The following is a 27980-nucleotide window of genomic DNA, read 5'->3' as shown; positions in this document are numbered from 1 at the left end:
ACACCTGCCGGTATGTGTCTTGATGCTGCTCTTCACTCCTAGATTTATAGTACTGCTCAATAAAACCAAAGTACTCATCACGTTTCCGCTTCAGGACGATTTCTCTTCTCTCCATGTTGGCAGGCAAATAACCCTGAAACAAGCAAGAACAGGACAGACTTTTAATATGACTATTTTAAATACCAGGAGACCTTCAAATAAGAGGAGTAAACATGTCAAGTACTATTCCAGTGGCTCTTGGTTAGTGTCTAGGAATAATTTGGCTCACTGTGTCTTTTCTCTCTCCACATTTTTTCAAACTTTGAAGGAGTACAATTTACTTTTTCTGTGACAAAATTCTTCTTTATTTTCATACCATAATTAGCTATTAGACCCAAAAGTTAAACATGGTCTCAGCTTTTACTTCACATTACTTGGAGCTGCAGCTGAATATTAGGAGACGAAAAGTATAAGATGGAATGGCACTCTGACTGGGATGGACAATGGTACCTTAGATTATGTAAAAACAGCACAGATGGATGCACATCTCAGCCGGGATGGTTCCTATTCCCTTTTCTAGTCAAGGAAAAGATATAATGAATGGACTGGAGGAGACTGCCTGGCAAGAAAGGCTGTTCCACCAGTTTGATAGGTGACGGTGTTACTTTGGAATGGCTCTATTTGGATAAGCAGGGCTGCACGGGAAGTTTAGTTCTGAAGGGAAGCCTTGTTAGGTTTCCTGGACGTAGCCAGAGGGTGCTGCAGGGAGAGGACTCGGAAGTACTTCCTGGTCAGACAAAGCTTGCCTGGAACGAGTGGAGGAAGGGAAGAAAGAACGAAAAACTGTGGTTTAGAAGGAACCTGTAAAGGTATTGTTGAAAATAAAGACTCTTGAACTCTGAACTGGTGTCTGTTCAGTTGTGTCAGGTTTGAGACACCCCCTACAAGTCACAATAGCTTAAGCTTGACCACCATTGACTTGTACTCTTCATATTGTGCTATACAGCTTAATATCATTTTTGCTTGACTAACTGTCTGTTTAGGATATGGATGTAGAAAGTGAAATGTCCAGTAAGATTCCTAGGTCCTTCCCATGAATTTTACCTTTCAAGTTTCAAATCTCCCGTTCTGTATATAAATCTAACAGTTACACTTCCTCTATATAATTCTTTACATTTGTTTACATTAAATTTCATCTACCACAAATCTCACCAAACCTGAGGGGATGTCGAACTTAATGGCTGCAGTTGCTGGGTCTCATCACCCTGAGGATGTCGGATTACACAACTAGGACTGACATGAGATGACAAATTACTCAAATCCATGCAAACTTTCCGGCACAAATTCACATTTGCAAAGTATCGCAATCTTGCTGCATTCTGACAGGCAATAACGTGCTGCTCGGCAGCCCATTTTAAAACCCTTTTTCAATTGTGTTGAGGTATGGAAAGGAAAAAAAAAAATAAAGATGAAACTATTTTGTTTTCATGGTCCAAAATATCTCATTGGTTGTCAGTTCTTGCAAACGTATAAGCCCAACCCAATGCAGAACACCAATACCTATTGTTAATTATGGTGCCCTCCATAATGTTCAGGACAAAGGCACATTTTCCTTTTCCCTTCTGCTCCACAATTTAAAATAACAAATCAAACAATTTAGATGCGATTTAAAGTGCACATAGCAAACTTTCATATAAGGAAGGGGATTTGCATACATTAGTGCAGGCTTGCTTCTACCAACAGACAACCTTTGGAGTCTGTAGTTGCCATGAGCTGTGTCAATTAATGACAAATCAATTGTAAGAAAGAAAGAAAGAAAGAAAGAAAGAAAGAAAGAAAGAAAGAAAGAAAGAAAGAAAGAAAGAAAGAAAGAAAGAAAGAAAGAAAGAAAGAAAGAAAGAAAGAAAGAAAGAAAGAAAGAAAGAAAGAAAGAAAGAAAGAAAGAAAGAAAGAAAGAAAGAAAGAAAGAAAGAAAGAACTGGTGAGCTTGGTAGCTGCAAAGGGACCGCTAGGGCAAAGGAGACATCTACTGCTGATGACAAAAGAATCCTACAATAGTAAAGAAAAATCTCCAAATGTCTGTCCAACAAAAAAGATACAGAAGCAGAAGTCTTCAGAAGACAGACGTGTGTAAAAGACTACTTTATGCAGAACATTTCATGAACAGAAACACAGATTCCGCACTGGAAGATGCAAACCACTAATTACCACAAAAAAGAAGATGGTCAGATTACAGTTTGCAAAAAAGTTGTTCAAAGAGCCTGCATAATTCTGGAAACAGGTGTTGTGGATAGATGAGACAAAGATAAGCCTATATCAGAGTGATACCAACAGGAAACTGTTGAGATGCAAAGGAACTGCCTGAGATCCAAAGCAGACCACCTCATCTGTTAAACATGATGGTAGGGGTGTTATGGCTTGGGCATACAGTAGTTCTGTGCCGACTGCTGAACCTCTGCCCATCTTTTTGTCTGAGAGACTCTGCTTCTCTTAGATGCTCTTTTTATACCCAATCATGTGACTGACCTATTGCCAATTGACCTAATTAGTTCCAAAATGTTCCTCCAGCTACTTCTTTACAGAACTACTTTTTTTTCATGCCTTTTGTTGCCCCCACCCCAACCTTTCTGAGATGTGTTTCTGCCATCAAATTCAAAATGTGCTAATATTTTTCATGAAACAATAAAATGTTTCACTTTCAACATTTGATATGCTTTCTGTGTTCTATTGTGAATAAAATAATGGTATATAAGATTTGCAAATCATTGCGTTCTGATTTTATTTATAATTTACACAGTGTTCCAACTTTTTGGAATTGGGGTTATATTTCTTCACAATCATGGCATATATTAATTTGCCGCATTCTAAACTGATACATATTTTATTCATTTAAAGTAAAACTAGCCCACTCTTGCCTTTTATAATGGCGCTAAAGAGTACCAAAGACCCATTATTAGGAAAAGCTGTAAAACTTACTGAATACATCAGTTTTTCCAGCCAACAATATTACCAAGTATTGATCTGTCTTGAGATTATATACATATTGAGAAACAGTGTATCCATGTTGTTTTAAGAAGGAAAAAAGCAAACCATTGTTGCGAGATTTAGCCATTTCAAAAGTAGACCAGCTGTGCACTTTATTCCACCACTCGTCCCCCTCCATGATGAGTTTTCTGCCCCAGGGGCATGGATTCAACTTGGAAAGTTATCACCACACGCCATTATTTACATTGAATGTTGATGCCCAGATGTGAATTGATGTGTCTAATCTGTAGACAACTAGAAAATAATAATGCAAAACCTCAAGTAAACTTTTTTCACATTGTCATTATGGGGTGTTGTGTGTAGAATTCTGAGGAAAAAAATGAATTTAACCCATTTTGGAATAAGGCTGTAACATAACAAAATGTGGAAAAAGTGATGCACTGTGAATACTTTCCAGATGCACTGTATATGGTTGTCACAGGTACTGGCACACCTTTCTTCACTGATGATGTAATCTGTTGACAGCAGTTGCACAAAGAATTCAGAGGTACATAGAAACATTTTATCTGCTCAGTAAATGCCTCCAAACTTATTGGACAGTGTTTCATCTTATAAGATAGTAATCCCAAACATACTGCTAAGGCAACAAAGACGTTTTTCAAAGGTATAAAACTGAAACAAGCAGGAGCAGAATATAGCTGCATTAGAGGTTTGGCAGAGCATTACATGAAAAGATACTTAGCACTTGGTGATGTCAATGAATCACATACTTCAAGCAGTCACTGCATGCAAGGGTTATACATCAAAATACTAAATATAAATGCTTTAATACCTACCATTGCTATGTCCCAAACTTTACGGAGTCTCAAAAGGGGTATGGGGGGACATGTATAAAAAGTGTTATAATTTTTACATGGTGTGACCAAAATGAATGAAAATACCCTTAAATTCAAGTTTACAATGTGCACTTTAATCACATCTGAAATGTCTGATTTGTAATTTTCAATTAAACAGAGGGCTAAATCAAGGAAAAATGTGTCTTTGTCCCAAGTATTATAGAGGGCACAATAATGTGGCAGAAAACAGAAACCATAGAGCACACCGTTCAATCATTTATAGGAAATGACTCAAGATGACAAGGGAGAGAAATAGGACAATTAGTGCATTTATATGTGCTTCAATAATCCAGTTATTAACAAAATCCTGATTTCTAAAATGCCATGTAAACCCTTATTTAGGTTAGAGAAAGTGGTTTAGATTTTTCCATGAATAACCCGATTATGCAGCCAAGTAAAACTTCAACTAGGTTACTGTTAAGAATTTTGTAGTCTGCGCAAGTCCGCTGCACTCTTGCCAGCTTGTGCATGTATTTGCTTCAACACGCTTCCAGCAGCCACAGGTAGAAGCACCCAAAAGATGAATTTCCAGAGATAATTGTTCGGGCAATCCTATTATTCCTTCTCCTGACTGAAATAATTTGTCTCAGAATTTCAGAAATCTCTAAATTTATGTTGCTGAGTGAATGTATAGGGCTGAATTCAGCAACAAAATCTCAAGAGCAGCAGGATAACAAATTAAAAGTAACACGTGTTACACAGGTTACTTTAAAAAGCTGTCAGACTAACACAATACTTATCTTTTTGAAGTAAAAACAGCTGCATTATCATCATCTCAGTAACACTAGGTATAAGGCAAGAAGCACACATACTTGTTATTTAAAAAAACACACACCGTATGTAATATTGCCACTTTTACCCCATTATGGGATTAATTCAGAAACAGATTTGTGCCTATTTTGAGAGTGAAGTAACGTTACTGATCAAATGATGTGTAATCATTTAATTTGTATTGTCACGCATTTGTAAGAGATGATGAAAAGATAACAAGATTAATCACTTTAAATAGTGTCTTACACAGTCCTGATAAATGAATGGAGACTTTGCACTAATTCTTTGAATGCAATTTGCACTTCTACAGATATCCATCAGTCCAAACGTCTGTCCATTTTCTAATCCATGTATACAATTCAGGGTAGCACTGTGAAGCAACTTACATGCATCCACAGTTACACACATAGAACTGTGGGATGTTAGAGAACTGTCAGTGTAAAGAACAGTTGTAACAAGTAAATATCGATGCAAGATACAAATAAAATGGCTGTTTGGCTCGTGTACAGTACCGAAGACATGAGATGAGTCCGTCTGTTAATACCAAAATAAAATGAATTTAGTGTTTCAGTGCTTTCAAGGACAAGGCACTAGGTACCCTATCCTGAAATCTGCCCCCCCCCAGACCCCAAGATTATACACCACATATGTTATTACACTGTGTGGATCCCCATCTCTGTCACATTAAAATTCAAGCCTTGCATTGTATTTTATATACAAAAATGCCAATACAAGTTTACTTAAGTGATAGTTGGATAACTACTTGATAGATATACCAATATTTTAAAGCTGTTGTTACTATTATTGTTTATATATTTTATACTTAGTTTCATAAAAAGGTACAATATTGTTTTCTTCAATAAATGGAGGTACTTTGATAAAAAGCTTTCAATGGGATTTTTTGTTTTTGAAAGGTATCGAGTATTGTAAATTTTCACTAGTATGGAAACATTCCTAGCTATAGGCACTATAGCAACGGGGCGATAGTCATTCAGGCAGAATGGATGTTATTTCTTAGGTAAAAGGGGTCAACACCATAGAGAAATAGACAGAAGGGGGTCAGGTAAGTATAAAGTAAACACTGACATGAAGGAAATATAGAAATGATAGACTATTAAAAAAGACATTTAGGAGGTCAAAGAACAGACATCTGGGAGGGGCATGGAAAATAAGTGATAAATGAAATCACTGAAAGCAGCCTTTATTGATTAAACCTCTGAACATGTTCCATAAATAAACCACAAATCTTTGAACAGTCAATTGATTCTGAAATTCAATAAGGCTTGTTGGTACTTCTGTATCAGACACTGCATATGAGGCAGTTAGTAACTTCAGAGCTGGCTTGTGATTGGGATTGCAGATCCATGTGGTGAACTGAAATGTGAGTGGAGCTGCACAGAAGTATGCATAAATGTACTGTAATATTTCAGACTCCTTAGCATTCAGCACTTCTATCACTTTGTCAATTGCATTGACTTGAGCCCAAGCTGCTCTGAAGCCTCACAGCACGCCAACTACATCGTTTGTCTCTCCTAAAGCCTTTATTGATTAAACTTCGTGAAGAGGAGTGCCCAAGATTACAGCAGTGCAGCCCCTTCTCTCATGCTTAATCCAGTTCTGAAAGTTGTCAGCGCCAGGACAGACACTCTGATGAATAGCTTTTACTGTCATATAGAAGAACTATTCATTATTATTTCTTTTTTGACATTTTTTCTTTTTTTAAACAAAATCTGGCTACTTTTGGTAAAGTGATGTAACTTTGATCAAAGAGGCTGCATATAAACTGCCACAATGTGTCAAAACATTATGTAAAGTATTATGTTTAGAGCTTTATGTATACAGGGAGTGAATCACACCCACTTTTTTTTACTGTGCTTTGGTTTCCAATCCTTAGACATGACAAGTAGTCTAAACTGACATAAAAAAACAAAATAGTTCCTTACTGCAAATGCACAGGGAATTAAAATACAGTCTGTAAATCATATTCATCACTTTTGTGCTTTAATATGTTTGTCACGTAAAAACACATAATAAAAGCTCAACTGTATGAATTATAATATTCGTGAGCTGTCATTTAGCTAGTTTGGCTGCATTTCCTTTATCAAGGGTGTTGTCGTTGCTCACTTTCCTCAAAAATGCTGTGTAAGGATGAGATGGAGTTGCCGTAAATATATGCAAGTTTTTCCATAAAGCTTTCTTTTATAAATCCCAACCTTTGTGTGGAAAGAAGTGCGTACACACATTTCATGCCTCTTTTTTCTAGATACGCAAGTTTAATAAATCTGGCTACATGAGAGCAGTACTATATCCTTTAAGGTCCCACACGGGGATGCAAAAGCTTTTTTGGACAAGATATATCTTTTACTTTCATTATTTTGATCTTTGCTTTTGCAAGACCTCACATTAAATGGGGATATCAAGGCTGAAATCCTAAGGCTTTCTGGTCTTCGTTGTCCTTATGTTTCAATATATTTATAATGTGGTGAACGTGTATACTCTGTGATAGACTGGTGTCCAATCCATGATTGGTTTCTGCCTTGTACTTCATGTTTCCAAGACCATGTGTCCAATTCCGGCAACTGTAAAAACTGGAATAAGTGTGTTTGAAGGATTACTGAATGACTGAAAAACACTTATAGACAATATCACACTAACAAAGATGGGAACAAGACAAATACCTACAAGAAATTAATTGTAAGGTGGGACACAGCAGAAGTATAACAGATAGTGAGGGGGAAAAAAACTGCAAAAAAAAAAAAAAACAGTTGTATATAAACTGAATATTTGATTATTTCTAAAAACAGATTTAGCAAGTTCAGGAAATTGGCGAAAAGATGAATAATTGATTGATTGATTTGCTAAAATGGCATCCTGATATATCAGTTGGTTTAAATCATCTGTGGTTCAACACACACAGGATCAGAACCTGTAAAACTTTACTAATACCGAAGACACAAAAGGGGTCTAATCACATTGCTTTTACGTACTTTACAGTATATGTATATACAGGATCTCTCCCTCCAGCTATTTAAATATAAAAAGGTAATTTTGATTAGGCAAAAAAAAAAAAATTGACTTATTTGCTCTGTGGTAAAAGGATGCCAAACTGCAATAAATTAAGCTAGGCCTGAATGGCTATGGAAAAAAAGGGGGTCAAGCACCATGTGCTTCTATGAGGCACTGGAGGCAGGTTCAATAGGACACAGTGGATAATGTAAAACCTCAGGCAAAGTTCAACCATGTGAGTCATAGTTTCCATACAATGATGAAATCTCAATGCCAGGCTAGATCTGCATTTAAATTTATGAGAGGACTTGAAATTGTGACTCACCGAAAGAAGCCTCCAGGTGATAGGTCGCACCTCTTTGGGTATACCAGACCAGCTGTGCTTCCTCAACTCTTCTGTAACACATAAAAATACACTGCATATATGCACAATTCTTGTTCCCACTGTCAAGGGTAGGCATTTAAATTATTTTAGAAGCCAAAGTAATGGTATAAAAAAAAAAATCACAGGTATATGATTTAAAAGAACGCAGATGTACATTTCAATTCCTGCGATGGTAGTTGACCTCCTTGAATGTTAATGAAGCACATCACTCCTCTACAGCTCCTCCGTCTGGCACTTATGATCCTGCCACATGTGAGAAGACTTTTAAACATGAGTATCCCATCTGGGCCCTAAAGGGCTGCAGAGGATACAGCTTTCTGCTTTAATGTGGTGGCTATTTCTGTTCTTATAAAGGAAACCCATTTTAAATTATCCTCCTTGTTTAGTCAACACCATGTTTGAAATAATTCTGGAGTGTAATTCTAGCAGGAAAGAAAACAGGTTTGTAGACATTCTTGAAGGTTTCTTGTACAAGGATGCATATTTGTTTCTTGAAAGTCAAATGCAAAATAATGAATATTTTTGTCTGAAAATGTAGCCTTGTCTTAATAAAATCCCTAGTTTACATATACTCCAAATATGTCCAAAAGCTCATTCTAGTGTAGAACAAAAGTGTATTTTAAATCTGTGCACACAGTTCTCATTCATTTTGTGTGAAAAAGTGATATGACTGGAATTACAAAGGCTAAAGATATCTATTGATTTAAGAAACAACATAAACCTGTCCTGTCTTTCATAAACTAAAACAATGAATGAAGGGGCTGCTCGCAGAATTACTTTCAAATGAATTTAAGGAGTGTCTATATGAGGTGTGCATCCCAACCAGACTCTTATAAACGTTCCAAATAAATACAAGTAGATGCATGTCTAATATTACACTACTTGTAAAAAGTTTCAGAACACCTCCATTTTTCCAGCTTTTCTTCAAATTTTATCAGTTAAAATGCAATTAAAAACCTAAAATGGTGAAAAGATGACCAGTAAACTGCCACAGGTTTAAATTTAAAGCTTAGATTAGCAAAAACTGAAAAATTGTAAATTTCAGAATATTACAAATGGGCCTTCTTCAGAGAACAACTATTTGTTTACAACCTACAAATGTTCTGCAGCAATTAAAGTAAATTAAGCCTTGCAAAATTGAAGCAAACCAATTACCACAGGTGTCCCAACGTCTATTGATTACTTAAAAACCCTCTGTCTGTCTTAAAGCAGTAGTACTATTTGGACAAAATTACACTGTAGAAAGTTGTAAATTACAGTGATAATGGCAAAAAACATCAATTAACAAGTGAAATGAAACACAGCATTATTAGGCCATTCATTTGGAGAAATTGCAAAAAAATCGAAGTGTCAGTGAGTACAGTGGTGTCCTATACCAGGGGTCGCCAACTCCAGTCCTGGATGACCAACATGGCTGCAGGTTTTCATTCCAACCCTTTTCTTAATGAGCGACTTGTTTATGTTGCTAATTAACTTCTTTTGAACTAATTTTATTTGACTTGCTCTTGAAGACTCACACCCCTTAATTGTTTCTTTTTCCTTAATTAGCAGCCAAACAACAATGAGATACAAAATGAGCCAAAACAACTGGTGTCGATCATACAATATCTGAAAATAAAGAACGATGAAGGTCTCAGGAATGTTGGTCTGCTCAGGTCCCCTAAACATTTTAACAGTGCTATTAGAAAAGAGAAAATCAACATTTTCAGAAAGGTCTGCTATTGCACCACGAGAGCGGCAACAAGCCATGGAAATGAAGAACAAGTTTAATTAACAACAAGAATTGGCACCTCATTAAGCAGCTGGTTGGAGTGAAATTGGTTGGAGTTCGAGGCCCTGACTTAGTTGGTCTTCTGTTGGCTCCCTCACTTCACATTTCACTGAAACGCCATTTAAGGAAAGAAATGAAGCAATTCAGAGGAACGATGAAGAAATCCAGAGGAACAAATCTTAAAAAAGCAATTCAATTAAAATGAATTCACAAGAAGTTAATTAGCAGCACAAACAGGGCACTCATTAAAAAAAGGGTTAGAATGAAAACCTGCAGTCACGGTGGTCTTCCAGGACCTGAGTTGGCAACCCCTGTCCTATACAATCCACAGGCAATTGGAAACTGGAAGAAACTCTGATAGGAGGAGATCTGGTAGACCCAAAGTCACAACGCAATCCTCTGTGAATAGGAGACTTTGTGCTGCAGGTTTGGCAGGGTGAGTGACAGTAAGAATGCAATTCCTTAAGGAAAAAATAGGGCCTTGAAATACTGGCTGTGCACTACTGCAGACTGGGAAAGTCTTATGGACCGATGAATCCAAATTTTAAATCTTCGGTTGTTTGTACCCCCTCGAGTTGGTGAAATGATGGTTCCTCAGTCTGTGACATTAGCTGTCAAACATGAAGGAGGAAGTGTGATGGTCAGGGGTTCTTTTGCTGAAGGCAGAGTCGGTGACTTGCACAGAGTGACTGACTAGCAGTCTAAATCAGACGAATCACCACAGTTTCGCTATTATGTCAGCAAATGTTAGCTACTTTGATGAATGCAAAATTTGAATAAAATTTTGTGCACTTAGTGATTCCTTGACATTTTTTTGCCATTGGTTATTTGTTCTATGTCTTGATTTCATGAAACATTAAACTTTGTGCATTTCCATAAAAACTGAAAAAACTGAGGTGTTCTAAAGCTTTTAACCTGTACTGTACCTTGACTCTAAATATTACACAAATTACTTCTGAAGAAGGAAACTGATAACACTGAGCAGGCTTTACTTCTACGAGAAAAGTCTCACTTGGCCTCCTCCCAATCTACGGACCAAAGCAGCACTTGCAAATAACTGAACAGCAACTGTGAAGATTAGTGGCCACAGAGGTTTGTGACAAAAACAAGTAAACCACTGCCCTCTTGTGTTCATCTACAACACTGCGGTCAATCCTGTTACAAAACCATGTACTGCATGTGAAAAAATAATTCTATACTGCATGTGAAAGTTACAGCTGATCAACATCTTCATCTAAAATTGTTTCCACTGTGTCAGTAAATAAACATAACTGCCCAATATCAAGCCAAGCAATACTGGCTCTAGTAAGAGTTATACAGTAATCTGTTAATGATTTGCTACAAACCTTGAGAGAAACACTTTAAAACAAACTGAAAACAAGAGATTTTACATATGTATTTATGTAAATATAGCAGCAGAGGTGTTTCCATTAATTGCTGCATACAAACAGCAGAGCTTTTTGTTTTTATTTCAATGATTTCTTGCACATGTGAAGTTCTCTTAGCAAAAAACATATTTGATATTTTTAACCTGTAAAATTACATTACATTAAGACAATATAGAATAAGGTATCTTCAAAGCATAGTCCTGAAAAACAACATCATCAATTTCAAAAATCATACAAGGAATGCCTCAAAGGGCTTTAACGGGCCCTGCTATTTGACACCCAAGGGCTTGAGTCCCAGACAAAACCAAATAAATAAATAAAAAGGGAAAATCCCCTTCCAGGTAGGATGGGCATGCAATGGGTGTCAAAAAATTGGGGAAATACAATGCATAAAATACAAAAAACAAGTAATCCTCTTCACGCTATTGCCTATTCCCAGCTTGCAGCTAACAGCTGTCTATTAGTTCAGAGAGGAGACAGTTCTGATTTCACACAAGCTATTAAGCGGATCATTTTCTTCAGACTTCTTAAGTATGTCAGTATAATTCTTGTGCCAGTACAACTTGTGTTATATAAGTTACTGTTAACTGATCTGAACTGTGAATTGCACAGTTGCACAACAGCTCTCAAAGCTGTTCTTATTAGAAAATAGCTAATGTTACTGCATCCTGTATATATATATATATATATATATATATATATATATATATATATATATATATATATATATACAGTGATCCCTCGCTATATCGCGCTTCGCCTTTCGCGGCTTCACTCTATCGCGGATTTTATATGTAAGCATATTTAAATATATATCGCAGATTTTTTGCTGGTTCGCGGATTTCTGAGGACAATGGGTCTTTTAATTTCTGGTACATGCTTCCTCAGTTGGTTTGCCCAGTTGATTTCATACAAGGGACGCTATTGGCAGATGGCTGAGAAGCTACCCAATTTACTTTTCTTTCTCTCTCTCTTGCGCTGACTATCTGTGATCCTGACGTAGGGGGTGTGAGCAGGGGGGCTGTTCGCACACCTAGACGATACGGATGCTCGTCTAAAAATGCTGAAAGATTATCTTCACGTTGCTACCTTCTGTGTGCAGCTTTTAAGTATGCTGCACAGTGCTTCGCATACTTAAAAGCTCAAAGGGCACGTATTGATTTTTGACTTTGTTTTTCTCTCTCACTCTCTCTGCTCCTAACAGAGGGGGTGTGAGCTGCCGCCTTCAACAATTTTGTAGGTGCTTCGCATACTTAAGCCAAACAGCCCTATTGATTTGTTTGCTTTCCTCTCTGTTTCCTTTGAAGAGGAAGATATGTTTGCATTCTTTTTAATTGTGAGACAGAACTGTTATCTCTGTCTTGTCATGGAGCACAGTTTAAACTTTTGAAAAAGAGACAAATGTTTGTTTGCAGTGTTTGAATAACGTTCCTGTCTCTCTACAACCTCCTGTGTTTCTGCGCAAATCTGTGACCCAAGCATGACAATATAAAAATAACCATATAAACATATGGTTTCTACTTCGCAGATTTTCTTATTTCGCGGGTGGCTCTGGAACGCAACCCCCGCGATGGAGGAGGGATTACTGTATATATATATATATATACCTGTGACTGTTGCCCTACATGACTCTTCACTCTGAACACAGCTATGACTCTTCTCAGGCAGTGTGGCTTGGGAGTGAATGAACATTACAATTACATGAGCATAAACACCATGACATCTGTGCTAAGAAATGAGAACATGTCAAGCAACAGGCCTATTTAAAATGTTAAGATAATATTTGCAAGATACAATATATAGGCAAAAATAAAAGTTTTTATTATTATGAAAAATAGTTTGTAAAATGAAGACTGACTAATTAATGTTGATCATACTGCTATGACACCAAGATCAATGTAAAATACTTAATGAAGCAACAGTAGGCACTGTTTTACATTGTTCATGAAATAAGTCTATTAAGGAAAACAAGTACATAAATACCAATAAGAGTAAAACAATTCTATTGTTAACTCATGAACATATAAAAAGTGCACCATACTGATAATACTGTGCTTTAAACAACACACAACTAATAAAGTGAGGTATTCATAATAATCTGTTGGGGAAAAACAACACGCTGCAGATTTTCATAAGTGGAAAAAGTCACTTGAAAATGGTTTCACCACCTACCACAACTATGAACCTTCTGCTTCATTGCCAGACCATTTATAATTAAACTTGGCTCCAGCAGACCCCTGTGACCCTGTAGTTAGGATATAGCGGGTTGGATAATGGATGGATGGATACAGTATAATAGACTACGAGTTTCCATAATGCTTTAAGGTAGTTGTATACTTTTTCTTTCATTCCTTTTTCTTTAAAGTTCTTTTTCACTGTGTGTTGCCTATCATCTGGAATTTTCCTACTGTATTAATTTGTAGGCTATAAAAAGTCTTAAATCTGAAATTTAAACTGACTGACAGCATTAAACAGAATATGAAAAATTCTACACTTATTCCTAAGAAATAATCTTTTTCTCTGATGCCATATTACCCTAATTTGCTCATATGAATATAGTTTTTGCCTATATTTATATTTAAACAATTAAGGTATTCCTTAATACTTTAAAATACTGTTCTTGAGCTTTTAGAAAAACAAATCACCTTCTGAAAACACACAAAAAAAAACCTATATACCCATGTAACAGCAAGTTATCTAAACACGCTGTGTCTGTGCATATTAGATACAAAGTTAGAAAACAGCACCGCCAATATCACCGTGAACACGGAATGACAGTCAGCATTGAACTGCCAGAGGTAATATCTCTGACACATCCACTTTTGACAAGAATGTCATGTACAACTCTTTCTAGTACATAATGAGAACAATCAAAACAACAACAAATGGCTATCCCATAGATAGACACAACTGGGTAAAGACAGAGAAGCTGAAAAAACACCATTTCTCCTCAAATAAAGTATTACTTAGTGGCATCATTTGCAGACTGAAGATATCTTATCCACTGAAATTATAGGATGAAACTATATTAAAATGTATCTGAATTTCTATGCTTGTGACAATTCAGTGCACTTTTAAATTCAGGATGATCGGAGGCCTAAAACAAGTCAATCATCATCAGCTAGAAGTAGCTAATAAACTAGCAACTCTAAGTTGCACTTTTCAACACAGATCAACTGTCTTTGTCTGGTAGAAGGAATCATCCATTTACAGAACAGCAAATAATAATGTGCAGATTTTAAATGCAGAGATTACTTATTTTATATCTCATACATATTTGAGCATATTAGATCAAGTGTTGAAGTACAACATAATTTATAAATCAAGGAACGACCCTGTTTTACATTTTATAGAAAGCAAAAACCTTTATTTGATAGCACTTGATATTATATGCAATTTAAGCAATTTTGAAGAAACTTTCAGAAAACAGGTGATTTTTGGAAAGTCAAATGCAAAGAAAATAATCAAGACTCTCTTGCACAAGTATTCTAAATAATTTGTCAAATTAGATTTACAAATAAACATTGCACATCATTTAATAAACTTACCAATCAAGTGACACTGCAACAATAACAATTATTAATCAAGTAATAGTATTGTGAATTAATCCGCATTTTGTTATGAAATGAAACAAAAATGGCTATTTTGTAAACAGTTTCACAGCACAATTCAGTGAAGAGTGGCTCAGCTGGTAATGTACTGAATTGCCTCAAAAGTCTATAATAAAGCATGGCGTAACATTCTAAAACATGCTTAATCCAGTCACATGGCTTAGAGGGTCAGAGTTTATCCTGAAAGCACTGGGCGAAGGCAGTAACCATCCCTGGATAACATGCAAGTCCACTGAGGAGTTCACTCACCCCCTCACTCTTAGTAGGCCAATTTAGAATCATCAATTAACCTACTACATGTTTGAAATATTGGGAGGAAAAATCAAGTACCCATAGAGAAACCTAAGCAGACACGGGAGACCTCGCAAACCACACAGAATTCCCAGTTGGGAATTTAAATCCATGAAATTGAACCTATTGTGGCACCGTAATGCCCTACTGAAAGTTTATGGACTCCCTGAATTCTATAGGATTATGGCTTACTTTGTCTGTAGTCATACTTACCTAATTCAGTATTGGGACTTGCCAGTAACTGTCGGAACTTTTCTAACCTCATCTTCTCTCGTACTGTCATTGGAGGCACTCCAGATGCATTTTGATCAGAAATGCGAGCCACAAGAGGAATGATGGGACGTAGTGGGAGTGACTGCTGCTTGTGAAGTGGGTTGCGCATTAAGGAGTCTTCTAATAGAGAAGAAACACAACAAGTGAATTCAGAGAGAGAGAGAGAGAGAGAGAGAGGAGAGACAACGTAAATTATTGTTGAGGACATGGACACAAAATGTTGAAAACTCTGCAGTCTCATGAGCCAAAATTTTAATCTCATGCCAATCAGCACCAGCTGAGCTTCATACCCACACCTATTAGCATTCACTGTCACTTATAAGCATACCATACTATATCATAAACAACTGCTAAAGCTTACACTTAGGAGTAGATGTACCCAGTGAAGTTCATACACATACTCTTATGAACCAGATGAAGCCATTACCCATTTCCGAACCCTAATCCCGCAAAGAAAACATTTCCGCTTCTACAATGCAATTCTTATGTCATGTCAATAAATATAACAAACTAATAGCCCCCAGTATTGTAAAGAGGGCTATATACAGCTTTGTTATATTTTACAAATCCATCTTACTAACCGAAGGTTGTAAACCGGATATGGACGCAGGGCGCTGGGCACAGAGGCGCACGCGCACTGCCGCCCACGACAGAGCAAAAAAAGAAACAAGAGGATTCGAAGGTTGTATTACAGACGGAATCCCCACAGGTCCATGCTGTGACAACGCGCTTGCGAAAGGAGTCATGGCTCAAACCAAAGAAAACACAGAAACGAGACTACGACCTGTGAACTATACCTGGGGTAAAGCGTGTACGCCAGGTTGTACAGCCGATCGGACGCGACCGCCCACACCACCTTCCATGATATGTCTTCACGCAGCGGCTTCCCACCGAGGCGCATATTGAGCTGTGGCGCTCGCCCCACAGTCAGACGCAGCGGCTTCCCAGAGTCAGTAGGTGGCCCCCAAACAACACAACCTGTTCAAGCAGTCGGTGTCAGCGAAGGCAACAGACTCACGCGCACTGCAACGAGCCCGCCACCTGTAAACTAGACTTGCTCTAATCCACTGTGCCAGTAATGTAGATTACATAACGGTCATTCAGTTTGGCGCCCGCCCCAGAGTCCAGAGTCAAACGCAGCGGCGTCCCAAAACGCTGTGGCGCCATCCCCAGAGTCAAACACAGCGACTTCCCAAACCGCGACGGCTTCCCGGAGTCAGTAGGTGGCGCCCAAATAACACAACATAATGCGCCGTGGTGCCCGCCCCAGAGTCAAACGCAGCGGCTTCCCAGAGTCAGTACATGGCGCCCAAACAACACAACCTGTGACCTACACTTGCTCTAATCGACTGTGCCAGTAATATAGATCACATAACGGTCACAGACTCTAACCCAGCGGCTTCCCACACTCAGTGGCTGGCACACGAACACCACAACCTGTAAACTGAACTTGCTGTGCAAAACTCTGCCAGCAGTCGGTGTCAGCACAGGCGACGGAATCACGTCTCACGTCTCCACAAAATGAGACCACTTTACTACAGATATGCTTATGTAGTTAAATGACATTTCCCCAGACGCACCCACCCTCCATGATATGTCATCCATCCAGAGATAGGACGGAACAGAAACTGATTGCCATTCTTGGATTTCAGATTCGCTAGCGAATCGCTGGCTTACTAGTTACCTACTAAAGGAAATCTACTTTGGGAGCATAAAGCAAGAACAAATAATTAGAATACACCATAATACAGCAGTGCAAATTCAATGACAGTGTTAATACAGAGTTGCCAGTAATTGTAACCCTGAACATCGTTAGACTGCGGGAGGAAACTGGAATAACTGGAGAATTCCAGGAGTACTTCAGGGATAACATACAACCTCTACACAGACACTAAGTAGGCTGGAATATAAATTCAGGTTTCTAAAGCTCACCCCATAATACGTAATAGCCAATTGTAATTCACTTACAGTATGCTGTCAAGTTGCAAAGAATGAAAGTAAGAATTACTTTGTTTTAAAGATCTTTGAACAATTCAGTAGAAAATTGATTTATCAATGTTAAGCCGTTCGTTTAATAAATTTAGTTAAATATTATTGTAATATTTTGTAATTAAAACTCTCTAAATCTGTATTTCAGGAAATGTAGGCAGTAATGTATTATGTGCCCAGGAATCAGATTTTATGCCAATTGATATAAAACAAACAAGGCCAAAAACAAACAAACAGCACCTGTTAAGTCAACTGAGAGAATATAGTCTTCCTTTCCAAATGTACACTATATAAAATTATCTTAATTAATCTGATGCAAAGAAACGAAACGTGACTCAAGACAAATGAATTCTAAATCACTGCACACATCTTGAGCAGACATAATATTTTATATATAAATAATTTATATAGTTCCTTTCCCATGCTTAAGGCGCTTCACAAAATCTCATAAAGAAACAGCAGGTATATGCAACATTGGATACAGATGTTTCCTAAACAAAACATTAAAACAGATAGATACAAGATATACAAAGGCATTAAACAGAATAATAGACAATAAACCAAAGTAAAATACTAAATTCAATAATAAAAGAAAGCCTAGCATCATGTGTGATATAACACACACACAAATTATACTGAGAATCTGGACAGAGAGGAAGACTGAAAGAGGAGGCAGAATGTCAGGTTAAGTTAAAAGCCTTCCTTAACAGATGAGCTTTAAGTTGATTTTTAAAAGAATGAATGGAGTCAGCTGATCTCATTAATTTAGGGAGGTCATTCCAAAGTCTGGGCGCTATACAGCTAAAGGCCCTGTCACCCATAGAGTGCAGGTTAGTGTGGGGCACAACAAGATTGCCAGAATCAGAAGACCTTAGGGGGTGAACAGCAGCATAGCGATGGAGTTGGTCACTGATGTAGTCCGGTGCAAGGCCATTTAAAGCTTTGTAGGTTAATAACAGAATTTTACATTCAGTTCTGTAAGACATATGGAGCCCAGTGGAGGTGAAACAGAATGGGTGTTAAGTGCTTACTGTTGCTAGTTCATGTTAGAACTTTGCAGCAGAGTTTTGAATCAACTGGAGCTTTGAACTAAGATTTGAAGCGGCACCTGCCAGTAGGAAGTAACAATAATTGATGCTGGATGTGATAAAAGTATGGAAAAGTTTCTCAGCATTTGAAAAGGAGAGGAATGAGCGAAAATGGGATCTATTATGGAGGTGAACATAAAAAAGTTTCTTAAAGTGGTTTATGTGGTTTGATATGGCCAAGGGGACACATATAGACACAGAAGAGCAAAGGGCCAAGGACAGAGCCCTGAGGAACCCATCATGTGACCGGCACTGAGCTGAATCTGATGTTGCCAAGACTAACACACTTTTGCCCGTCAGTCAGATAGGACTTAAACCACTGGAGGGCAGTGCCAGAGATACCCAGCATGTTCTCCATTCTGGACAGTAGAATATCAGGTCCGACAGTGTCAATTGCTGAACTCCGATCTACCAGAATTAATAGGCTGGTTTGTCCAGTCTGTTGTCATGTGCAAATCATTAGTTACCCAAAGCAAAGCAGTTTCACAACTGTGCTGTGCTCTGAAAGGGTTCCCTCAAATTATCAGATGGTAATTGATAAGTTAGGAGGCTACAACACGCTGAACTTTTGACAGAAAAGGCAAGTGAGAGATGGGCTGAAAATTGTTAACATTGTCAGGATCAAGACCAGACTTTTTTTAACACTGGGGTAACAGAAGCAATTTTAAGTGGCTGGCACAAAGCCAGTTTCAAGGGATGTATTTATCATTGTTGTGACAGTTGGGATTATGGCATGAAGGCAGGATTTAAGAAGTGTGGTGGCGATTGGGGTGCAGTACACAAGTAGTCGGCCTACTCTTACCAAGCAGGTCGTTAACAAATGCATATGTGACTGGTGAAAATTTAGAAAAGGAGCTGGATGGAGTGGGAAAACAGGGAAAGATATAAATGGGTGCTGGATTTATATTAGTTGAATTATTTAGATCTTTAATTTTATAGCGGAAAAAGTGAATGAATTTTTCACAGACTTCGGTAGAGGAGGTAGTTGGGCCAGAGGCAGGTTGAAGTAGTTTATTAACTACAAGGAACAAAACCCTTATGGTCATTTTCTATTGTTCTTGGCTACAGGTAGTGCATCCCCGTAAGCCCTTTGATGGTAAGAGAAAGCCTGGATCTGCATGGTGAGGCCAGTCTTACATGACATTCTTTCAAGGTGTCGGCCAGCAGCTTTTATAGACCGTAACTCTAATTGTACCCTGGAGCTGAGTGCTTAAAGGAAACCTCCTTATGCTTTAAAGGAGCTGTTTTATCTAGTGCTGAAAGAAGGGCTGTGTTATAGTGGTCAACAAGACTATTTAGTGTTGATGGAATTGATGAAGACAGAAACTGATCAGAAATGAAACTAGCAAGGATAATAGGACAGATATTTTTAAGGTTTCTGAAAGAAATTTGACGTTTACAGGCAAGAGGAGGGAGAGGTAATGAGACAGTGAAAAGTACTGCTTTATGATCAGAGTCCCAAATCACTGCTATATATGTTGCCGACAGATAGGCCAGATGTGCAGCAAGTCCAATATGTGACCACCAGAATGAATAGGAAAATCAACGTTGCACCAAATCAAAACAGTCCAGTAATGACAGGAATTAATTTCATATCTTGCATATAGTAATGCCAATATGGATGTTGAAATCACCAAGAAGAAATGACTCTCTGCGAAAGTTAACTCAAATGGGTAAAATAATTCAGTCAGATCAGACGAAAAAGACACATTGTATTTTGGGGGACGATAGACAACAATGAGTAAGACAAGACCTAATTTCACTATTAGCTTAAGAGCGAGACACTCAAAAGACAAAGGGCAATCAATTAGGATTCTGTTGATGTTTAGTTCTGTTCTAACAATTATTATGACTCTTCCCCTTGTCTTGAACTGCGAGGCTCTGTGAAGTAAATGTATCCAGATGGTGTCGCATCCGCGAGACACGTAAAATCGGTTGGTTTTTACAGGGTTACTGTTAGGCAAAATATGTCAAGGTTGGAGTCTACAATGAATTCTGATAGCACCAGTGCTTTGCCATTAAAAGATCTTGAGTTAAGCAATGAAATATTAGCTGACGAGGGTTCATTGTGGACAGATCCATGATCAGAATTTATCTTAACAAACTGCATATTTGACACACTGACACTCCTATTTCCTAAGCCAAGAAAAGGACGGCGTATTCCTGAACAAATGCTGCCACTGAACTTTTCATTCACAGTGGCGACCTGACCCACAATGTACAATTGTGCTTGACAGTTTGTGAACAATTTAGAATTTTCTATATTTCTGCATAAATATGACCTAAAATATCATCAGATTTTCACTCAAGTCCTAAAAGTAGATAAAGAGAAACCAGTTAAACAAATGAGACAAAAATATTATACTTGGTCATTTATTTATTAAGGAAAATGATTGAAGTAATAAGAATAAATGAACTCTCCGTATTAAACGTACGGCATCCTCACACGTCCAAACCATATAGCATATGTGAATCACATTACAGTGATGCATTATTAACAGTACAACCACAGAAAATGCTCCGTATTAACAGTAAGTGCAATTATCCATATTACTAATGGTAGACAACGGATAACTAATGGAATCACGGTCGCAGCTCCAAAACGATCCAGCTCAACTAACGAAGCTACAAAAGCGAGCCCGAATGGATACAAACAATAGACGTGGGCGCCTACAATGCGCGTCTGAAATCGCGGAAGCAAAACTGTCTTGGCTCCAAAACCAAACAGCTCGACTAATGGAGCTACAAAAACGAGCCCGCATGGACAAATACAATGTACATAGACGCCTACAACGTGCGTCTGAAACTGCAGAAGCAAAGCAGGCACAATAGCACGACTTTACAGACAGGAGTCCAATGCAGAACTCTACTTACTTTTTTACTTTGTAAAAAAAAAATTATTAACTGCTGATGATGTAAATCGTTTTGTCTGTGCTGAAATTCCAAATAGAGAAACCTATCCTGACCTTATTAAAAAGATTCAGCATATTGGGACTCGCAAGATTACAAATATTGTTTTTACAGAAGTTCTGAAATAAAAGTGAAACTAATGAAATAACAACAATTCAAAGAAACACAATCTTAAAAGTGTGTATCCGGAAAACCAAACACGGGGGTTGGCGGGCGAAGCCCCCTAGTCATATACTATACACTGAATTGACAGAATGCTTCTAAATGTATAAAAAAAAGACTTTTGCAAAGAGAATCTTCAAAATAAGACAACAAGCAACAAAGACATCCTGTAAAAAATAAAACTTTTTCAATTCTAAAATGTCAAGATAACTTAAGATAAGTCTTCCTGTAAGCTCAAGTACACTGTATCAAAAAGAGAACTGAAATAGCACTTTCATACAATGAAATCAACAAATCTAAAAATGTTAAATGCATCAAAAGAAAAGGGTAATTTACATTAGAATCTGCACTTCTACAAATGCAGTTTCTTTAGTTTACTTAAAATTAGAATGCAATTATATTAAAACATTTGAAAATCTATGCAGCATAAAACTTGCTATACATTTGAAGTAAAGCATTTTGTAGCCATGTCTGCCAGAGTGGATTTTATTTTTAATAGAATGGTGATAGACATTACCCAGATCAGAAACCTCAGATCATGTGCTCCATCTTTATCTTTAGAAATCAGGCTACAAATTCCAGCACACCATGCTAGCATCCCCATATTTATGTGAATTTCCCCTTGGGGATTAATAAAGTATCTATCAATCTATCCATCTAAGTCATCTGAAAGTGCTTCACATTCGTGCACTGCTCTCATTTTCTGGAAATGTATATTTATAATGCATATAAAAGTATTTGCACCCTTGAAAGATTTTACATTTTACTGTTTTACAACTAGGACTGCAACTAACAATTATACGATTATTTTGCTAAACGATTAATCTGTCAATAATTTTGTTGATTAATCGATTAGTTGAGATTGTTTAAAAAAATTAATTTGAAATTAAAAACAAAGTTCACCAAATAAATAGATCTGTATAAAATTTTCAGATGTGCATTTTTCAGTTACCTACTGTAGATATTTTAAACAAAATGTAGGTTTTTATACAACATTTATGTAATAATACATTAAAAATAAACAGTAAATAAAACAGTATCACTTCTTCTAGTTGTGTAATGCACACACACTTAAAAACACAACAGTTTTCAATAAATTAAGTAAACTTGCAATTTGGCTTATGTATTCAGAATCACACTAAACACATAATTTAATTTAAATGTTTATTTTTGAAGTAAGTTTTTTTTTTGTTTCTGTGAAACAGAAGTTTTACTGGCAAAGCATCGTGTAAATATCTGACCACTATAATATTCCACCACAAAAGAATTTTAAAGTCTGCAGTAATGTTTGAAATTAGTTGTCATATGCTGAGGAAATGTCCAGACTATTTTCCTTTTGCAGTAAAGCAAGTGGTTTAAATTTGAGTGAAACTAAGTTATCTCTTTGCTATGTAATATGCTAAGTTCATTTCTTTTTTGCATCATCATTTGTCTTTTTTGTGCCTGGAAACCTTTTACCACCTCAGATTCTTGGCATTTTTGCTTTCAGCCAATACACTGTTGCAGCCTGCCGCATATCATTTGCTATCAGGAGTGTGCTATAGATTTTCACGTTTGAAACTGTGTGATCACGCCACGAAATCTGTTTTTCCAGCTAAACTAGGCTTGCTGCAGCAGCACATGCACATTATTACATCTTACATCAGACTGCATAAAAGCCAGTTGAAATTTGATAGCCAACTAGTCTGAAACCTTCGCTTTTCCACACCGCTCCTACCCTCTGACTCGATTTAAAGATGCTTCTTCAGTCGCAGTTGATGTGCTGCTTGATTCACTGCAAAGTTTTTGATTTCCTTTGCATATGACACTGAAACAAATTGTTTTCTGCTTGAACTGGTACTTTAGTTTCTTCGCAAACATTTTTTGTAAGCACACACACCCTAACATTACACGTGAATGTAAGCTTGTAATGCAGCACCAAAAAAATATATATACATACATATGGCGGGTGAAAATCTGAACATGTACTAGTTAGTGGCTAATGGCACTTATTTTTTTAGTTGCTTATAATAAAACTCTGTCGTATGTGCTAGTTTTAATTGATATTGCATTGTAGAGTGCTGGACTATGACTTGAATTATTCCTTATTTCAAACCGAAGTCATGTCATGACAAGTCTAGCAAACTTTTGTGTTAACATACCTGTATCACCTGATGCCAAAGTGGCATTCAACTTACTGGGATGACAGCAAGTCTGTAGCCTGTAACGCTATGTTTTCTGTTCAAATGTTTGTGCATCTGTGTTGTGCTCTCGAGCCATACAAAGTCAGACCTACCACATTTTGCAACTCCTAACCTTTTCTTTTTTTTTTGCATTCAGAGTGAAGTGTTCCCAAACCTTGAAAGTCTTGAGTTGCACTGTCATTTTCTGCCACTTGCTTACCGTTTGCCTTTTTTCAAATTAGTTCACAGGTGAGAGAAGTAGTGATGCAAGTACAAGCCACAACATATTAAGTCTAATGACATAATCAACTAATCTATGAAAGTGATCGTTAATTATTTTAATTATTTGCATTTATGTAGCGCTTTTCTCACTACTCAAAGCGCTCAGCAATTGCAGGTTAAGGGCCTTGCTTAAGGGCCCAACAGAGCAGAGTCCCATTTACGGGATTCGAACCAGCAACATTCTGATCGTTGCCAACATTTTTAATAATCGATTATTGTCGATAATGTTGATTAGTTGTTGTAGCACTATTTATAACACTGAATCACAACAGATTTAATTTGGCTTTCTTGACACTAAATAACTGTAAAATATTCTTTAATGTCAACATGAAAGCAAAATGTCTTAAGTTATTTACAAATATCCATCCCCTAAATCATCTTGGGTGCAGCCAGTTGGTTTTAGAAGTCCCAGAATTAGTTCAATAGAGATCACCCATCTGGGGTTTCAACTGATTGTATTATAACTGCACCTGAATATGAAATGTCCAACTTGCTGTAACTCAATATCGTGGACTGTCCTACACAATGATGACTAAAGAACACCCCAAGCATTGACATGAAAACTGCAAGGCCCAAGTGTGAGGATTGACAAAAGAAAATATCCAAGTCACTACAATACAGTTAAGTCGATCATTAATAAATTGAAAGAGTATGGCTCAGCTCAAAATCTGCCTAAAGCTTGTTGTCCATAGGGATACTCCAATCAGGTTTTTTTAGAGACGATACCAGTCACCACTTTCATGTTACTTGATTGGCTGATTAAGATATTTTTTTCCTTTATCCCTGTAAAAAAACTTTTTTACATTAATCTCCAGCATAACAAGACAAATACAAGTTTTATGTCTTATATTAAAGTGTATTTTTACAATTAAACTATAGACACAATTTTTTAAATTTCCAAGATTTTATTTTTAATTGCATAATTTTTTTTTTTTTTTAAACATATCAGCAATATACCTTTAGGTAATCACAATTATTACCCAATCAAAAACATGTAACCCATAATATAGATATACCAAACTGGAAGAAGAGTCGTCATCACTGCTACTAGTGAGAAGCTTATCTATCGCTGTCAAGTCAATGCTATTGTCATTGATACCATCGTAATATCGCCATTGTTACCTTCATCTGATAACACCTGTTTATCCTCCCACAAAACATTGTCCTCACTGCCATCAAGATAGTTAGAAATAGAACATTTGAGGAAACCATGTTGAATTATAGACACATCTGATTCATTCCAAGTGGCAACCTAGTTTATTAATTCTTTTTCTAGATCTGGAAAACTTTTTTTTTTTTTTTGTAGGTAACGCTTGCAAAGGGCTCTTTGTTTATGCGCCATAATCAGATGTTTGACTCAGGAATACAAAAGTCCATTGATAAAGTTGAAATTACTGACTGTAATGTGGTATAATGTGAATGTGAAATGAGTTGATTAGCGTAAGATGAGTGCTGATGTCTTAAGTGGGAGGGGAGAACTGTAATACAGCTCCACCCAACAGCAAGGCGGTACCAAGGATGGAACCAAGCACTTCATGCAAATAATGAATTCAAGTACCTACATTCCTACAATGCAGGCTTATTGAAAATACCTAATTAAAATTATGTCTCGTGTATAAAGCGCTCCCCCATTTTTAGCAAACTAAAAAGAGTAAAAATTGCATACATTACATGCGAGATTTTACAGTTATGTATCAATTAATTGATCTTGGCAATTAAATGCTGCTTAAATGTAAATACGTGTGCAGTTATTCCTTTAAATCATTTTAAATCATTAATTGCACTACAACTTTTGGCTATTAAAACATGTTTGCTACATTTATAAACTGAAGGAGAAAAACACATTTGTATCAACTAGACATTTATAATTCCTGAAGTGTAATGATAAAATATGGATTACCATTTTAATTATGTAGCACTCCTTTCTTACCAAAATATATACAGTAGGACACATAGCAACAAAAAATGAAGACAGTACAAATCTTGAAAAAAATAAAAAATAAAAGCCTATTGTTTACTAAGCAGATATTTCAAATTCTTCTTTATCTTTTCTTTTTCTAATTAAAAGTGTAAGCCGCTGTGTTGTAATTAAACAAGCACAAAGACCAAACTCAAGTGGAGTCCATTTTAATTTAAAGGGCAAAATAAAGATCTGAATTCTTTAAAGTAGCTTTTCTTGCCTTTTCTCTAGTTGCACAGGATGACTTCTCAGATTTTTTTTTTTTCAGTTTATTACTCTTTTCTTCAACATAAAGGCTAATATACTAATCGCCAATCGTTCACTGGTAAAACAAGCTACCACTCGCTGTTCTTTGTTTATACTGCAGGAAGTCTGCTGCAAAATAAAAAACAATTACGCTTGCTGGCTCAACTACCATAATACCTTGTGTAAAGGAACACAGCATGAAAATATCAGATATTGTGATCGGCCCTTTTACCAATCACCGATCAATCAGAGCATCTCTAGTTGTCCACAAAAACTAAATGATGGCCATCAAGAAGATGGCTAGCAGAGGAAGGCCATCCAGAGGTGTACGATAACAATGAAGAAGTTACAGACTACAGTGTTTGCCTGGGTGCTTCATCTTTCATTGCTTTATGGGAAAGTATGAACGAAAAAGCCACCATTTAAAAGATTGTTTATAACATCTTGGGTAGTTTGCCAGAAAGTACAAAGGAGACTCAGAAGTCAGTTGGAAGAAGGCTCCATGGTCTCATAAGACCAAAATTGAGGTTTTTGGCCATCAGATTAAATGCATTGTTTGATGAAGCCAAAAGCCCTCTGTGAAGCAAAGTAATGGCACTATCATGCAAGGCTTGTTAGGGTAAAAGATAAACAAATGCAGCAAAATACAGGGATATCCTGGGGGAGGACCGGATGTAATCTCTAAGAACCCTGCGCCTTTCTTTTCCAGCAAGACATCATCATCAAGAATAAAGTCAAAGCTTACATAGGAAATGTTTATAAATAGTACATACACTATCTTAATCCAATTAGGAATTTGTGGCTGGACTTGAAAAAGGTGTTCACTCATGATTCCCATGCAACCGGACAGAACTTCAGAGGTTTTGCAAAGAAAAATGGAAAAAATATGTGTCAATGATGTATATGGATTGAGCCCTGTCCACACAGATTCACAGCTGGAATTGTTGCCAAAGTCCCATCTACTAAATACTGTCAATACTAATTAAACCAATTATTTTGTGTTTTGTATTTGAAGTTAAATTTAGGAAACTTCGCAGTGATCGGTTTTTACTTTGACATTAAAGAATCTTTATTCTGTTGATCAATGTCAAAAAAGACAAATTAAATCCACTGTGAGTGAAGACATTTTATAGGTACTGTAATAATATTTAAGCAAACAATACATGATTTTTGGATGTTGCGAGTATATTATTGAATAAGTAACACATAGATTATTTAGCACAAATAATCTGAGATTTTTTCATGGACATTTTAATATTGTTTGCTCTTGTTCAGGTTTGGCACCTGCTTACCCTCACTGAAGTCCATGTATCAGAATTTTTTTTTTTGTCATGAAAATATGCTTTTTTTCTTGTCCATCACTACAAACAACATAGGGGCAAGTAACAGATAATACAAATGTAATTTTTGGAATAATTCTTTAATACATATACTATACTTAAGTATACCTGTAGATTTTGATCTTGAATATAACTATTTATTCATATATTTTTCAGATTAAACTGTAAACCTGACTTAATATGTGTTGGTTGCTGCATCACGGCAGTTTGCCCCATGAGAACAATGAAGTATCACATATTTAAAAAGGTTAATTGGCTGTTTGGTTATACAGCAAGCTGTTGGGAGTTACCTGTTAAGGGAGGTTACACTTAGAAACGGGGTTAGATTGACAGCATTTTATTACTCCCAAGGGGGAAATTTACCTTTCAACAGAAACTCAATAAATAAATTTTGTAACCAACAACAATATTCCCTTCAAATACACACTAGAATTATTAAAAAGAAAGGAAATGTCTGCCCAAAGATAAAAAGAGCAGTCACAAGT

The 27980-nt window shown here is 36.8% G+C and overlaps 1 protein-coding gene across 1 annotated transcript in view; it reads right to left on the bottom strand.

The window, feature by feature from the left end:
- tbc1d22b (TBC1 domain family, member 22B) overlaps positions 1-27980 on the bottom strand; it is an 80023-nt gene that overhangs the window by 32916 nt on the left and 19127 nt on the right. Inside the window, exons 4-6 of the mRNA XM_028796534.2 lie at positions 15297-15476; positions 7963-8033; positions 5-133 (exon numbers count right to left, since the gene is read on the bottom strand). Of these exons, the coding sequence (XP_028652367.1) occupies positions 5-133; positions 7963-8033; positions 15297-15476 (380 nt within the window). The remainder of the gene's footprint in view (positions 1-4; positions 134-7962; positions 8034-15296; positions 15477-27980) is intronic.

The sequence above is a fragment of the Erpetoichthys calabaricus genome, chromosome 3, assembly GCF_900747795.2.
Source record: "Erpetoichthys calabaricus chromosome 3, fErpCal1.3, whole genome shotgun sequence".
Taxonomy (NCBI): domain Eukaryota; kingdom Metazoa; phylum Chordata; class Cladistia; order Polypteriformes; family Polypteridae; genus Erpetoichthys; species Erpetoichthys calabaricus.
Note: the sequence above shows the minus strand (reverse complement) of the source record. Positions and strands in the feature narration are given on the sequence as shown.